At 32.1% G+C, this 16,866-nt stretch overlaps 2 protein-coding genes and 1 long non-coding RNA gene across 5 annotated transcripts; 1 reads left to right on the forward strand and 2 right to left on the reverse strand.

Moving 5' to 3' along the window:
• The first annotated feature begins 899 nt into the window (after positions 1–899).
• LOC121118095 (uncharacterized) lies at positions 900–12,402 on the forward strand. 3 transcript variants are annotated; one of them, XM_071888347.1, is made up of 5 exons: positions 964–1,161; positions 1,242–1,336; positions 8,668–9,829; positions 9,981–10,176; positions 10,258–12,402. In XM_071888347.1, exons 3-5 carry the CDS (start codon positions 9,059–9,061, stop codon positions 11,847–11,849), a joined length of 2,559 nt encoding a protein of 852 aa, XP_071744448.1. In that variant the 5' UTR covers positions 964–1,161; positions 1,242–1,336; positions 8,668–9,058; the 3' UTR covers positions 11,850–12,402. The 3 variants fall into 3 exon arrangements, with proteins under 3 accessions (XP_040568573.1, XP_040568570.1, XP_071744448.1); XM_040712639.2 differs by lacking the exon at positions 1,242–1,336 and having other exon boundaries at positions 900–1,161; XM_040712636.2 differs by lacking the exon at positions 1,242–1,336 and having other exon boundaries at positions 918–1,161; positions 8,668–9,838.
• Positions 12,403–13,263: 861 nt separating this feature from the next.
• Positions 13,264–16,866, reverse strand: LOC121118170 (uncharacterized). The gene is made up of 5 exons (XM_040712716.2): positions 16,848–16,866; positions 16,373–16,450; positions 15,471–15,632; positions 15,157–15,417; positions 13,264–13,694 (listed from the first exon to the last, which is right to left on the reverse strand). The coding sequence occupies exons 2-5, from the start codon at positions 16,403–16,405 to the stop codon at positions 13,521–13,523; spliced, it is 630 nt and encodes a 209-aa protein (XP_040568650.1). The 5' UTR covers positions 16,406–16,450; positions 16,848–16,866; the 3' UTR covers positions 13,264–13,520.
• LOC139905364 (uncharacterized) lies at positions 13,992–14,619 on the reverse strand. Its single transcript, XR_011780034.1, has 2 exons — positions 14,397–14,619; positions 13,992–14,328 (listed from the first exon to the last, which is right to left on the reverse strand). It is a non-coding gene; the product is annotated as an uncharacterized lncRNA (long non-coding RNA).

The raw sequence follows: 16,866 nt of genomic DNA on the forward strand, positions 1-16,866 counted from the left end.
GGTTCTATGTAGGTTGGTAACATTTATTATTATATTAATCAATTCCATTTACGTCATTCTTTTCTTTACTTCTTGAAATGTGTGGCCCGTCAGCACAAGCAAGGAAGCTAGAATTATGTTTTTCTCAAAATGGTGTGTAAATGATTACATTAGTCTATTTCCAAGAATCACCTTCCATTTATCTTCTTATTGACCCTTTGAAGGACCCGCAAATTCTACTTAATGGTGCAAAAATTGATGAACACAATTAATGAATGAAAAACGGATATATTTTATTTGAAAGGTTATATCTGGGCAAATATAAGGCTTTTAATTCAAATAAAGGTTTTAAATTGTAGTCAAATCTATTGGGTATCTTAACTTATCTCACAAACTTGAATAAAAAGCCTATACTTAACTCAAACATGACTATTAAATATTGTGCTGTTGGTATATATCAAGTAAAAAAATAAATGTGAATTTTCTTCTTTTATTGGTTTGTTTTAAACTTGACATACTACTTGTGTACATACATACATAAGTCGAGAGAGAGATTAACAATTAATTTTTATATATTTCAATGGTTATATAACAGACAAAAGATAATTTGATGGGATATAATATAAATATAATACATATTATATTTATATTCGAGCATATTTTATGTATTTATTTTTGCATTAGGGAAAATGTATCTTTTTCTCTTTCGTGGACGGGCACACTCGCTCGAGGGATCTCTCCCTCCCTCTGCAGAAGAAGAGAAGAACTTTCAAGGTTTAGAGAGCCATTTTCCTTCCCCTCTCCTTTTCTGTTCCTTTTCTCCCCCCTCTATGTGCGCTTTTCTCTGCAAAAAAGAAGAAAGCGAAGGAGAAGAGAAGAAAAGGCCCAACCGTGGCCTACATACATATATATATATAGCTACAACTATCGCCCTCTATATGTTTATGAGCCCTTTATAATATATATGTGTGTGTATGTATAACTACTTGTGAATGAGACTTTTTTGTACAGTAAAAAAATAATAAAATCATCCAAAGGCAATAATTAATCAAAGTTGAATCATATTAGAGGTGATTGATTAAAGAAAAAAATGTAAAGTGTGGAGAAGAACGACGCTGTATATTAAGTAGTGGGGGTGGGACAATGTGATGAATATAGCGACACGCACTCAAAAAGTGATCCGTAAGCATTTTAATATATTCATAATTTTTTGACAAAACAAAAAGCTTTTCTATTCATTTGAATCTTGACCTTATTTCTAGCATATATTACATAATACCCTTAAGGAAGTGAAAGCCTTGGCTCTCCATATTTAGACCAATGCCATCTCTATCCGTTCATTAATGATGATTAGCAAGTATATATGATAAATCATACTCTTAGGCAGACCTTTTCAGCAGTTAGTTAGATATATAATGGGTTTGAGATCCATTTTATTAGGGATCTTGTTCCGTGACATACTCAAAAAGTACACTTTATTAATTGTAAAAAAGAAAAAATGGATATTTATTCTTATATTTCTGTGATTTAAAATAAATAGAATTCGTAGTAAGACAATTCAACAAATTTGTCTTAAATTTCTATAAACTTGATCTTCAAGAACACAAGCACTTGGGATATGATATAACTAAGAATCAATACTTCGTTTTGTGTCCCCTACTTGCTTATTTGATGCACGGTGCAATATTTGCCTTTGAATGACACGAGCCATTAATTTCTATAGACCTATTTATTGAAGCATTTTCATGAATATTAAAAAAATCCATAATAATATACTGTGCTATTATAAATTTGGTTACTTGAAAAATATATCAAATGAAAATTAAAAAGTATTTATTAAACATTCGTAGAGTAGTCAATTTTGAGGGGAAAATAATTATAACTTTTTTTATATTTGGTCCTCATTTGTGTCTATTATTCTTAAAACTTTGCTGTGCAAAAAATAAAAGATATATTTAATGATATAAAACCATGTACAAATATATTAATGCAGATATTTGACGTACATTTGTGGTATGAAATTGGATCACCTGATGATTTTAAATAACTGCAGAGTGAGGGATTGAGTAAAATTGCTTTCATTTTTAATTGACATATTATTACCTTAATAACTTTAAATTTTTATTAAGCTTCATTATGCTTGCATTAGGACTCAACCTATATATATATATAATTATATTGAGGCCAATGCAGATTTTTGGGAGAGAAAAATATCAGTAACTGATGGGCCGACTTTGTTCCTTCCACAAAAAAATTGAAAATCTTGCAGTAGAAATTATATAAAAGTTCCATTATGGCCACTTCGGCCATAATATGATTTTCCTCATCACCATAGATTTTGAGAATCCTATAGTTTTTCTCCAGATAACTTTAATCACTGCTTTATAGAAAAATTTAGAGGAGGGTGTTTTATTTTATTGATGGCAACTAGACCATGTCTACGTTTTAATGTAACTTTTTATTCTCTAAACCAGTGGTTATCAAACTCTAGTGCACGTACCACTATTGCTACACAAGTTCCCATAAATTGTACGTGGAGCCTGGAGAAACGTCATAAATAGATTGAGCCTCCGCTATTGGATATTGAGTTTGGTCATAATGGTTATTCTTGATACTTTCTCTGGTGTACTGCACTCTAAATGTTTGAAAACCACTGATTCAGACATTGATCAATAAGAGTTTTAAAAAATTATGAAAGTTAGAAAGCTAAATATTTAATTTCCAATTAAAGGATCTAAATGTTAAACTAAAACTAAATTATAACAAAATATTAAATTTCATTTAGAATGGAAAGGTGCTTTAAGCTGATTAATTTTGCTTATTTTTGCTATAAAGAAGTATAGTTTATATTATTGAACAATCATTTGCAGAATATAAATTTACTGAGAGCTAGAAAAGTAGGCAACTTAATCGACGTATGTTGGCCAACAATAGGTAGAATAAAAAGAATATGGAACTTTCAAAAATGACTTAAAGGTTATGATATTTAAGCATTTTATCTAACAATAGCTTGCATAAAAATTACTTTATCTTTTCTTCTATCGGGAGGGAATATAGCAAATTTTATTTATCAAAGGGCCTAAAATCGGTCTGCCTATAAAAAATAAATATAGGTCTAGCCTAACATTAAAAGAAATACAAGTTTATACCATAAAGCTCTTCCGTTTGATGTTTGACTTCTACCATGCTATTAATAATGAATCATCGAACAAAACTGTTAATAAGAGTAGCTATATATTGCCTTCCTTGACTGTTTCTGTTAGAGTACCACTGTTATACTCTATGACGTCAAAATCTGTCGGTCTTGCCTAGCAGTTAGTATATTGCATCATATGGAAAATTCTAGCTAGCAATAGCAATATGATTGGCTAACCTCGTATTTCTATTATACCATTGTCTAGCCTTAATCTATACAACTATATTACTTAGGTTCATATATATACCAAAAGCACCATATATAGACATAAACAGAGACTATATTTTTAATTTATGTAAATTTCAGTTTCAACTGTTTTACGTATTTTTTTATATATTTTTTTGAAGAATGAATAAATTTTTTGACTAGTTTTATCCATAAGTTCACAATACTCATTTTATCATTACTAGTGTGTAGGTTGTTTTTTTAATATCATGTGCGTTCAAATTTTTTGATTTGTGACCCTTTCCCACCCCAAAAAAAAAATAATAATAATAAAATTGAAAAAAATGATTAAAAACTAAATTTTTGGTAGAGCTAAGGGTCGTCTAATTCTGATAATCCAGTTTCCGAATTGAGAATTGTTACAAAAAATAGGAAACTTGGTCTAAGAGGTAAACTGCACCAAGCAGTCGTTTTCAGTTTCTCTTGCCTAACCCTTTAATACAGGTTTGATATTAACTATGAGGAGAAAGAAAAAAATGTTTAGCTTTTTAGCAAAATATCTTGTAAGTATGCTAAAAAAATACTTAAAAGTGCCGAGGTTTTTATACTCCGTACTTCAATGTGAATTTATAAACTTCGACAATAAATAATTTTTTCTCTTAAGAATTTATCTTTTGAATTCAATTAAATTGGTAAATCCATGGGACTTTCAAGTTTATTTATAGAACAATTCAACCCTAGTTGACAAAAAAGATATTAGTGTAAATTTTGGCAACAATTGATTACATAGTTTTTATTTAGCCACTTGTTTTCATAGCTCAGGTAAAGAGTGAAGCGAGACAGGCTGTTATTTAGTCTGGGTAGACTTGGCAAATTAGGCAAGTACAGCCACAAAATTCCATTTTAAAAATTAAATGTTTTAAAATAAGTTATAAATCTAACATTTTCTCCACCAAAAGTGGAATATAAGTTGTTGTTGTTTTTTTACAAAAAAAGCAAATATGTCCAATGTCCAAAAATATATAAAATATTTTCTGAAAAGTGGATCACATATTTTTCTGCCCCTTAGGTATTATAGTAATTAAATGAAGCTAATACTATAAAATAATTAAATGCCGGATTTCCTGAAGGTGTAAAACGCCAAGAAAGCTTGAGGAAAACTAGATCCTGTTAGAGACACCCTAGTTGCAAGAGAGGATGTATACATATAGTATACTTAAATAGATAATAAAGGTTTTCAACATTTAGATATTATCTCCTATCAAACTATTTTCCTCTTTTTTTCAAAAAAGAAAAAGAAGAAAAAATTCCATCTTTCTGTAGGCATCCTGGTCAAATTGTATCAAAAGAAGATTGTATAAAAATAAGGGAGAGGGCTTTCTCTCTTCCTCTAAAGGTTGATTTATTAAAGTAATCCTTTTGTACGTAAAGTAACATATATATTATATCTTACTCTATCTGCGATTGATGTCCTTATTAAGAGACATTAATCTTAAGAAATAACTAATTAATTAATCTGAAGAGTCTTTCTTCTTGAAGAGTACAATTTAAAAAATAAATCAATTTCATACATCGGACTAAAACTTTGCAAAACATATATATAAAGAGAAACGAGAGGGAGAAGAATAAGAGTAAGTTTCTGAGCGTGTTTCTTGTATAAGTTAGTGAGTTAAAACTCTGATTATTGCAAAATATAAAGAATAGTTGTAAAAAGTATGACCTTAGATGAATTTTTGTATTTCCAAATTGAATTATTGAACGTTGAATATTACTCCATAACTAACTATTCAACCTTTATGAATTCACCCTTTTAACTGAATTAACAAGGTAAATTCTGCAAAGGAAGACAAAGGTGCATAAGGGAAAATGACTATGAATGAGAATGTAAAGGTATCTTTTGTATCATAAAAGCGAAATCTTGTGTGGAAAAACATATCACAACGACGATTCTACGGGGGTCGTTTGATAGGTTCGTGCAAAGTCCGAGTGATGCCATTACTGGTGCGTATGGAGGTTATGTTTAGTTAGTAGAATCTCTTGGAAGAACACCCACCAACTTTCAGCCAGATCAGTCAATTTCTTTCTGTTTGGCATTCGTTTGAATCGAAGAAGTGTAGTGATTTTCAAAAAATGGACAAAAAAGAATTTCGTGTGTCGATTAAACATTACTTTATGAAGGGCAAAACGACCCAGGAGACTAAAAAGAAGCTTGATAAACAATATGGGGAGTATGCATCTTCGATTCTAACAGTTTATATGTGGTTTCAAAATTTACAGAGTGGCCATATTGGCACAAGCGACGCTGAACGTTATGGACGCCCTATGGAGGTTACTACTCTAGAAATCATTGATAAAATCAAAGATATGGTGATTGATGACGGAAGAATGAAGATTCATGAGATTGCTATTGCTGTGGGCATCTCGAGTTGGAATCCTATATCCATTAATTTTTAACCACAACTGCTGAGGTGTGAGCTGGTGCATTGTCGTGATAAAAAATGACTTTTTCTGGGCCAATCATGGACGTTTTTCTTGCAGCTCCGTTTTCAAACTGTCCAATACCACTGAATAATATGCACCTACAATAGTAATACCCTTTTCCAGATAGTCAAGAGGATTATTCCTCAAGAATCCAAAAGATAGTTGCCATAACCTTTTCGCTCGATCCCTCGATTCAAACGAGTGATAAACAGAAAGAAATAGATCTATCTGGCTGAAAGTTGGTGTGTGTTCTTCCAAGAGATGCTACTAACAAAACATAACGCCGATATGTGACAGTAGTCCCATCTCTCAGACTTTGCACGGACTTTTCAAACGATCTTCGTATCTACTTAAACTGACAGACGTGTTTTGCTAATCTGTTTTAAAGGTTGTAAATTGTAAGCATTTTTGATATGTAAGAAAAAAATCGTTAATTAAAATGGTAACCCTACCAATTTGAAGAATGTTTAGAATGGTGGGCCAACTTTTAAGTCGTATTTATAAATGCAGTCCTATGTCGACTTAATCTTATTATTGATTCCGTTTCGATGATTTTATTTGAGAGGTTAAATTTTCAAATCGATTAAATTAAATTTAAATAGATTTTCTTTTAAAATATATCCTTTTTCTGGACTCTTATTTCATGGGTGCCCGGATGCATTTTAATTATGCAGGAAATGTCAGGTTGTTTGAGGACAAATAGTTTAAAATCGGCTTAAAATAATAGAAAAAAGTTAAGTCAAGCCCCAAACAAGATTCAATATCTATTTTTTTTTTTTGAAAAATTAAAAAAAGGACCTTTAGTCACCTTAATTAAGTCCTTTGACTCGAGTCTAATGATGTAATTAATCCAAACTATCAAACTATAATACTACTTGTGTTTTGTTGGATCAGCCCCTCCCCCCCCATCCCCCAAAAAAAAATATATATATATTTATAAATTGATCTTCATCGGTTTTATTTAAAAATCAGTCTGGACCGATTTGATAGATGAATAACATAAAAAAGAAAAATAAAGAGATGAGAAGGTATGCGAAAGACTGGTCTATTGTCTTCAGCTGTTAACTTTAGTATGATTTAGGGATACTATTTTACCGAAACATTCATAAATTTAATAGGCTGATTGTTTTTCTCCGAATTTTGAGATAATATTTTAAAGTATACCAAAATCAACAGTTGCATTAAACTTCTCCAGATCAAAATATGTATTTTTGTATACCTATCCAATCCAAACCAGCAATATTAAATCATTTTAGCTTCTATATTTTTGTTTAGGCTTATATAAGGCTTAGCTTATATAATGTTCCTCCAAGTAGCATTATAATTGAGGAACGTCCGCAGCATTAAATTTATATATATATATTGGGGGCATGTTTTTTGGAATTGTTTTCAATTAAATTTCAAATGTAAAATAGCTGTATTCATAAAAAAATTCAATTTTACTGCAAAAAAACTAAATATTTTAAACGTATTGAAAAAAATTAAATATTTAAAATTTATTAAAAAAAAAAATATTTAATATTTAAAATTTATTAAAAAAAAAAAAATATTTAAAATTTATTGAAAAAAAAGAACTTACATTTTTGAAATGTTTTTTCCTAAAAATTAATATTTGAAATGTTTTTTCCAAAAAATTAATATTTGAAATTTAATTTATGAAATTGATTTCCAAATAATTTAATATTTGTAATTAAATTTTTTAATTTTTGTCCTAAATTTTTTACTTTTTTTCAAATACTGTTGATTTTTGAAAATTTTTGAGAAAGACAGATATTTCAGTTAAACATAAATTTTTCTTTGCCAAATTTATATGCAAACGAATCCCCAGACAAATTCTCATAAACTTTATTATATCTACTAATCCCATATTCCAGTGAGAGTTCATTTTTTTGCACCTGAAATAAACGAAATTACAATTTTCACCGATTTTTTTTTTTGCCCATATTTTTTTTGTTTTGGAATAAATTTAGGAAGCACAGTTATTCGTATAGTTGTATTCTGAAACTCCAATCTCTTTTTGAGAAATAATTCAAACCCGTATCTAGTCTTCTTAAACTGCAAAAAACCTTTTTTGTGTTTTGGGTATAGGATAAGCCCCCCTTATATGACACACCACATCATAGCCTATCCAATCTCAAAAGAGGAACCCATGCAAAAAACGTGGGAATATATAATGGACATCTACACACACCCATTCTCTTTTATATATGTATATATACAGATAATCCTGTGTACGTACACTGATTGTTCACAGCCAAACAAGAACTAATTATCATTCAACCAATCAACAACGTTCAGAACACTAATTAGAAGAAAAGAAGCTGGTAAAGCGGCAAGTGTCATTTAGTACACAGTACATTCGTGACCTATCTCTTTACAATCAAATTTGTTACTTTTATGTCCATGTAGGGAAACTGTCAGAACAGATCTTAAAATCAATATTCATAAATATATTCAGAGAACTTTACATTGTATATGTAGGAATACTTCCATAATAATTTGTATGTGAATTAATTAATCAATCCATTAATCATGTCCATCTACAGTATGACTCATGCTTGAGAAGTATATAACTTTTTATTTTATTTCTTCTTTCAAGTCAGACGAGTGCCTCATTGTTAATATATAGACATAGGCAGAACATTTAGTTACTACATAAAATGTTGAATTTGTTTATATTAAGTATTTATTTACTCAAAGAAATTTCTCAGTAAAGTTCTTTTTTCTTCGGCTTCTTATGACAAGACATAATTATCTTGCTTCATACATTAACTTATAGTTTGAATATTAAAAAGTAGACTTATACAATATACATAATATTTATTTCCATATTTATCCTGTTTCAGATAAAGAAGATCAACGGATGATTACACACGTACAAAAAACCCTGATATCCACCTACATATTAGCCTCTTTATGTATATAAATAAATGGTAAGGAGGGAGGGTCCTGTATATTGAGGATGAGATTAACCACTTGGACCTCAGAGATTAACAATAGAACGCACCCACCACCATATTACTCTAATTCTACCTCCATAATGAAAAATGAATCAGAGCGATACGTCCAAGGATAGTGACATCAACAGCAACGACGGCTTCCATTGTGTTAACTCTCGACGACTCTATTTCAAATGAAGAAAAACCTTTTTATTTTCATGATATGACTAGAAAATATTCTCGAAGAAATCATCCAAGGAACATACTCCTCATGGTAGATTGAGAAATTCTAGTTTAAATGGACACTTCAAAAAGCCGTTCCTCTTCCCATCGTCATTCTCGTCGTCTGGGACAGGGCCCCTCCTCCGACTGCTCTGGATCCAGTTGTTCAACAACACGTCTTCCGACGAGCTCCACTCTTCCAAGCCGGTTTTCCTCGACCGTTCCTCCTACAGAAATGTCCAAAGAAGAATGGCTAAAAGAAATCGAGAGGCGAGAGTTCTACAAAAATTACAATGCAATGGATGGAGCAATAACAGCCGTTGTTCTCGGAGGGTTTTTTGCATTTGTATGTCTACTCGTAGTGTATAAAACCAAGTGTAAGCCCATGTGGAAAAACCGAGGCAAGAAATTAACTAATACTCCAGCCACTCAAAGTAATGCAGATGTCGACATATGTGGTTCAGGATTGCCACCCAATAATGGGGATCATCGAACTCATGACATAGATTATAACAATGACGAAGAGGATGACGAAGAGGATGAGGATGAAGAAGAGAGGAGGGATCAAATTCAAAGAACTTCCATATTAAATTCACCACCAATACTCAGTGTAACACCCGCAGCAGAGGACTTTGGTTTCGAGTGTATTCCTCTTCGAATGGGCGGTTTTTCTTCATCCCATGACGATGAGGGTGATTTGTACTATTTGGATGAGTGTGGAAATTATTTGTTCCCAGTTCCAACTCCAAATGAACCCGATTTGTGTTCATGCTCTCAACAGCCTTCCTCTCTTCCTCAATATCATTCTACACTAGATTCAACCCTTGAGCCCAGAAGAAATTCACAAGTAAGAACGGTAAATTAGTCATAATTTAATAAATATAGAATTTTTTTTTATAAATCCATTGAAAATTAATTCTCATCAATGCTTTGTTTTTCAAACCATTAGTCATTACTGCTTGCTAATTATACATAAATCTTCTTTTATTTTGTCCTAGGTGAGCTCTGTGTCAAATGCTTACACTGTAAAGAGTCTACCCGGAGCATATCTGTATATTCCAGTGGTAGACCCCAAGTGCATCATGCCACTGGGTTCAGTGAAGCGCTCATTGTCCGATCCGGAAATCCACTTTGCATCCCCAAGTCTAGACCATCTACTTATTCTCACAGTTAATCCCTCCTCTGAGCAAAACGGTAACTTTAGTCTTGCATAACCTAATTATACTATATTTATTTTGTTGGATACATTTTAACATTATGTTTATCTATTTTCAGCGAAGCGTGGGAGTTTAGGTGCATTCCCAAGTAGTGCTGGTAGTCTTTGTACTCGCCCAGCTCTCATCTACAAAGAAAAGAAAGGATGCCTCCAACAACGATCATTTTCAATTCAGGTCGAACCAGCAACCATCAACATTCAAATCACTACCCCTACTCCAACACTGTCCCCTGCTCCAAGTATGAATAGTTTTAATGGAACCATTCATCATCATCCACTTCCACTCGAGTCAGTTGAGGAATCAGCCGGGGAAATTGAGTCAGCTGCTTCTTTTGCGGATAGGAGTTGCAGTATTGAGTCGTATCCGGAGGAAAAAATAGGAGAAAACAACGAAGAAAATTCAGATTATAATAAACAACCTAGTTCTGTTAAAAGTGTCAGTGAAATGAGTGCCAGTGGACAGATTCGGGGAATGAATTATCGTAAATCTCGAGTCTCAAGTCTTCAAGAGCCCTCTATAGGCCTACGTCAAAGGAGATTTAGGACAATTCGTCAATTAACATTACCTGCAAATTCCTCATCGACTTATTTAACAGTTCCGGCGGGAAGGAGTAAGAATTCATCTAGTTCTCCTAGTAGCAGCAGCGGCGATAAGCGAACAAATTCATTTTGTTCAATTGTATCTGAGGATGATGGTGATATTTTTGATTCCGAGGGTCAGCTCAAAGGCTCATCAGATGAGTCTCCAGTCGTTTTTAGTCGTAGGAGTAGCATTATCAAAAGAGCCAAGCATTCAATTTCTGAATATAGTGATCTATGTGGGGAAGAATTTCAATCCGATATATCTGAGCTCTTTCTTCCTTCAGGCCGAGTGACCCTTGCAATGGAAGAGGAAATAGATGACGATGATTTTGATGCTAGGGGAGGCGGCGTCTTCGGTTCTGGTGGCAGGAATGATGAGGGGGGTGGTATATTGAGTGAAGAAGGTTTCCTTCCTTATGATTCCTCTAAAAACCCATTAGAAAGAAACAATCAGTCCAGTTCTTGCTCAGGTTCATCCCTCGACTCGGAGACTTCAATTCACCAATTTACCGTTCCAGTTACAATCGAACATCCTCCACCGGGTTTGCGATCATCTTTATCTTCGGATGAAGAGTCTTTTCCTCAAAAAGGAGCTTCTCCTAGACCTATTCCTCAACATGTTTTCTCTCAAAGGGAAAAAGACAATCCAGTGGGGGAAAATGATTTAGAAGCAGATTTAAATGATCAAGAAATACTCGAAGTTGTTGTTTTAGTAGAAGAGGAGCTACAACAATCCCCCCAGGGCATAGAGGACGAGAGCGAATGCGTTGGTATAAGAAGGATGGATGCGGAAAGTGGAGACAAAGTAAAAGAGGGCGAACATCTTCAACAAGACGAGGATGAGGAGGAGGGAGATTTTCATATGGTGCTAGTGCGGGACATTGGCGTTCAAGTTTCTGGAGATTCTCCCAATTTAAGTTTAGCTCGGAGCTCATCCTCAACTCTGATATTAAAATCTCCCTCAGAGAAGCTTTCTAGCGGCTCCTCAACCTCTTCTTCGTCATCATCCTCAAGCAATCAGCAAACAGACACTTATGTAGAAAAATTCCCACCAGAAATATTATTTTAGCGACTCCAATCCATGAAAAATTCCTACTTTTGTAAAAATGTGTGACAAAGAATAATTATTAATTACATTTTAGGAGATTACAACATTACTATTATTATTAATTCTATTAATTATATTCAATACTGATTTATAATATTTTACTACCAAGACAGACATTATTGCTATGACGGAGATGGCTGCCGCCGCATTTCTTCTACCATCAACTTTTCATCGCCGAAAGGAAATATCCGGCATATTTCAAAGCCTCCTTAGCTTATATTTTTAATACATGAGGCCCACAAACAAAAAAACAAATGAATCATAAATAAGAACGTTAATTAATGTTTTCTTTTATGAACGTGCTTCAAATGATACTCATGGGGCACTTTTCCTTGGACTTCCTTGGACAATATGAAATAAAATCACTCCTTAACAAGAAGAAAACAAAATCTAATTTACTAAAGTTATTTATTATTATAATTAATTATATTATTATTTAGATACTTCATTATCATCAGTACAATTTATAATATTTTTTTTTTTTTTGAAATACAAATAAAGTCGACATGAAAAAGATCAAACTCTGAAACTCCCATGATAAGTACACAAGTCAACAAAATTCTACACTTTCAAAAATCTTTTGAGCTCCATATTTAATTCTAATCAAGCTTAGTGCACTTATTACGAATCTATGGTTAATTTTCCATAGAATATCTGGTGTTCGAAAAATTTCAATTTCAATTTGTTGGAGTTTTTTATGCTTCTTGTAGGTTGAGACAACTTTGAGTAGGGGAAAAAATCATTATACTACATGAAAATTATTGTGTAATTTGAAAAACTTTATGCTGATTTCAAATAACCTCTTATATTATTACTAAGATGATCCCGATCTATTTTATTTCGAATGATTTATTAATGCTTTAAATAACTCCGGAATTTAGTAAAATTTGTCGATAGACAACATAATAATCATAAATATGTTCCTCCTTTAAGCATAATGCGGATACATACTAAGACTAACTCCCTAATCCTCTTTTTTAATTCGTATTCAATATACATTCTCCCTTTTTCCGTTTGTTCAATCATTCGTTTTTGGATTTTAATTTTTTCTTTGTTCATTTTCGAGTCCACAACCTATACCTTAAAAAAACTGGCATCGATCTTGTTATATGAAAAAATCAACTTATTAGCGAAAAAACAAACTTGCCCTCCAGAGCCAAGGAATTTGGTCTTGTCAGAATGAAACAAAGGCTTAGATACGTCACTTAGAATTCTGAACAACTTTTATTTTATAACTAAAGTATGTATCTTATTCCGTTATTAAAATAAATATGCGTTTGTATCGACGGACATACAGTTATACTATTATATTAAAGTAGATGTGCAATTTTGAGAAAAATCAATTTCAAGGTTAAAAATAATTATAATCTATGGATTCTGTTTGATAAGGAATTTATTTGTTTTAAGCATATTTCTTTATAAAAATAAAAAGTAATTTTCTATTTGTCAGGTAAAATGAATGTCTTTTAAAATTTCAATTATATAACATCTTTTAAATATAAATTTTAGTACTTAAAATGTATTTCAACTAAAACATTATTTAAACCATAGGCGTTTCTATTTAGATAAAACAAAAACAGACATAAAACGTCTTCTTTGGGGTTTAACTTGTTTTAACTTTTAATTATTTGGTTATACCACATCTGAATCGTCATCTTCCGTATTTACATAGTCATCCGGTGTTAAATTGTAAGTCTGTGGTGCTTTGTAATCAATACAATATTTCTTCTCACAAGTCAATCTAGAATCACTTCCTTTTGCCATTCCTTCACACTCTGTGTTGCAACGAAATCTAGACCCAAAGAACTAGAATCATATTAGACAATAAATGATGGTCAAAAATTATTAACTAATGTACTTATGTATCAGAAGCGTCCAAAATCCTATATATATATATATATGTTTTTTTTCTGAGGGGGGAGGGAAGGCTTGATTTTTGGAAATTTTTGAAAAAAAATATCCATAGCTATTCTCAGAAAATTTAATCCACAACTTTTTATAAAAAATTAAATTTTTGGAAAAAAAAATTCAAATATTAAAAATTTTGGAGAAACATTTTAAAAAACCATAGATATACAAAGAATATTAAATTTTTTGGAAAAAAAAAGTTGGAATACTAAATATTTTTTTTAAAAAGTTGGAAAATTATATTAAATTTTTTGAAAAAAAAATTGAAATATTAAATTTTCGAGTAAAAAACGAAAACTACTTAATCGGTGAGGGGGCTACAGCCCCTCCCTGCGGACGCCCGTCCCTCTTTTGGGTTCACATTCCTCTATTTCTGCATATAGACCTTTTTTTGTTGTGGACTAGGGGCAAATCTGGCTTTGGAAGCTATTTTTACTGTGGTACAGGCTGTTTTAGTTTTGCTTTTTAATCAAATTTTGGGGTCAAAATTGCCGATATTTAGACTTCTTTTACCGTTCCAAATATAAAGTTGCTATAAGTCAAAAATAGTACTTTATGCATTTTTTAGTATTCGGTTTATCATACAAAAATACTATGTACCTTGTTTTTAATAATTTAAGGGGTCTATGATGTGTTGGAGGATTTCTGTTTCCTTGTTTTATCAAAAGGGCTTAAGAGACATCAAACTTGGGAAAATTCAGTTTTTTTATTGTAGTATAGTTTTCCCGATGATTACTGTGTCATCATTTATTTTTCTATTAATGGAGATTCGTTCATAGTCCGTCCTGTCTAGAGTTGCCAACTCTAAGAAAAAATAAATAAGGCACACCTTATTGGCAGGGGCATCCGGCCCTGCTAGTGTCAGCCATGCTGCTTTGTTTTTGTTATTTTGACTATCTTCTGCGTGTGCAGCAGTACCTCCTCGGCCAATGGGATGAGCGTATTCTTTGTCATCGTACACATGTGAGAATTTGCCTTCAGCCCTTTGGTTCCAAAGCAGGACATAGCCTGGGAATACGTGTATCATAAAATTTAATTTAAAGTGCATTGTTATTAATTTTCCAGTGGCATTTTTCTAAGAATTTCTAAAACTCACAGTATTACAGAACAAAGTCCCCTTTCAGATCAATACGGGACGGGTACTTTTATTTTCTAAATACGGGATGGTTCCGTATCCAAGGGACGGTTGGCAACCTAGTCATATCAGCCCCCTTCTTATAACAAATCTGTGACTACGGCACTGACCAAGATTTGTGATTGCGAAGTTCCGTAATCGAGGTAAAAGATTAAGAACCGCTGGTCTATATGCAAAATATTAACCAGAATAGGGGACTGTCTTATGTATATACATTATAAATACCTCCATGAATCGCCCCAAATTATCGATGCTAACTTGACCATATGCCCTAACGAATTTTGCAGCAAGATCTATGTGACGATTATACTCTTTCACACCACTCCGTATAATGGGCCTTGAATCCTGAGATGTCTTTGCTATCCCACGAATAACATGAGCGGAGTTATTCAATAAATTTGGTGCTGATGAGAAAACACCCTCCACGACGGCTTGTGTTGCATTTGATGTGATATCTAAAACGCGATCCACGGTTTGTTGTATGTCCTATTAGAATAAAAAGTGCATTAATACTGGTTCAATTAAGATCAGAAGCCTACCGGATTGCCATTTTGTGTAACGTTCTGGATGAAATCCCCCGTTCCTCTCACGAACCCAAAAATACCATTAATGACTCCTTCAGTCAAGTTACGTACAGGGTCTACTACTTCCTGAGGACGGCATCCAGATGATCCGATGAGAAGAGATAGTATAATTGTTGGCTATATGTAGAAATAGGGGGGAAATTAAATATGAGTGGACTTGTGAAAGATTTGAATTCATTTGAACTCCATGAATAGAAGGAGAAAATTGAATCGTGGAAACCATAGTATTTGCTAACTAGTTATTTGTTAAATTGAATGAACATTTTGCATTAAAATATAATAGTTAGTATAAAAATACAAAGGTACTTAATGCAATCAACATCCTTAATATATTATGCAACAAAGGTTTAAAACCTTCATATCCGACAGTATAGAGATGTCATAAGAAATATAAGTTATGTAGAGTACCCCGATGGTTGTTGAGAATATATTTTATTTTATTACAGGGAACTACCTAAAAAGAGGCCCCATACTCATGACTCAGTCGTCCTAGTTTCCTCTATACTAATTATAACCGGCCTCTAAATCATTAGTTGTTAATAATGACAAACAATTTGATTATCTAATAAACGGAACTTTAAATAACTATGAGGTATTCTCAATCCGCTTCGATGACTTTAATCAAGGACTCCTTTGAGCTTTCCATTGAAATTGCTAATATTAAAAATAAACGAGAGGGGTGTATATAAGCTCAGTGTAGATATTTAGCCGATATCATCATGGCTCTTTCTTAGTTATGACAACAATATATCAATAATGAGAGGAGCAACTCATGAATATTAATAATAAAACTAATGATTATCACGCAACCTTTTCTCGCTAAATAATAATCAAGACTAAATTATTTATATACTTACACACGTAATGAAGAGCATTTGAAGATTCTTCATGATTGTTTCTTCCTTTTAAGGCAACTAAAGTGTTATCTTCTTTTTCTGCTTAAAAGGTAAATTACTTAAGTAAAGTTATAGTTTTATTATTATTTAACATAAAAGAACCACAAGAAGGGAGGTGTAGAGATATAAGGAGAACCAACTGAAGAGCATTAAAATAAGCAGTGCGTTACACACGCCATATTTTCATTATTCAAAAGAGTTTTTGCTTGTACATACAGATACAATATCATAATGCATAAATAAATAAATATTTATTTATGGAGTCACAAAAAGGTAATGAATTTAAAGAAAATAATATTATTTATATTTGAAATGTAAATTTCAAACTTGTCATATATATATATAAATAGATAATATATTCGATAAATATAACTAACAACGGATTTGTACCAGTATATTATAGCTACAGTAAATAAAATATTCACGATATATTTACTAAAACATGAAAAGAGGAC

Source organism: Lepeophtheirus salmonis, chromosome 5, assembly GCF_016086655.4.
Source record: "Lepeophtheirus salmonis chromosome 5, UVic_Lsal_1.4, whole genome shotgun sequence".
In the NCBI taxonomy this organism is placed as follows: domain Eukaryota; kingdom Metazoa; phylum Arthropoda; class Copepoda; order Siphonostomatoida; family Caligidae; genus Lepeophtheirus; species Lepeophtheirus salmonis.

Coding starts and splice junctions, on each gene's coding strand:
- LOC121118095 (XM_040712636.2), top strand. CDS start 9,059: ATGGACACTTCAAAAAGCCGTTCCTCTTCCCATCGTCATTCTCGTCGT. Junction 9,839..9,980: donor GAAATTCACAAGTAAGAACG/GTAAATTAGTCA, acceptor ATTTTGTCCTAG/GTGAGCTCTGTGTCAAATGC. Junction 10,177..10,257: donor TCCCTCCTCTGAGCAAAACG/GTAACTTTAGTC, acceptor ATCTATTTTCAG/CGAAGCGTGGGAGTTTAGGT.
- LOC121118170 (XM_040712716.2), bottom strand. CDS start 16,405: ATGAAGAATCTTCAAATGCTCTTCATTACGTGT. Junction 15,633..16,372: donor AAATGCTCTTCATTACGTGT/GTAAGTATATAA, acceptor TTCTACATATAG/CCAACAATTATACTATCTCT. Junction 13,695..15,156: donor ATTTGGGGCGATTCATGGAG/GTATTTATAATG, acceptor ATATGATTCTAG/TTCTTTGGGTCTAGATTTCG.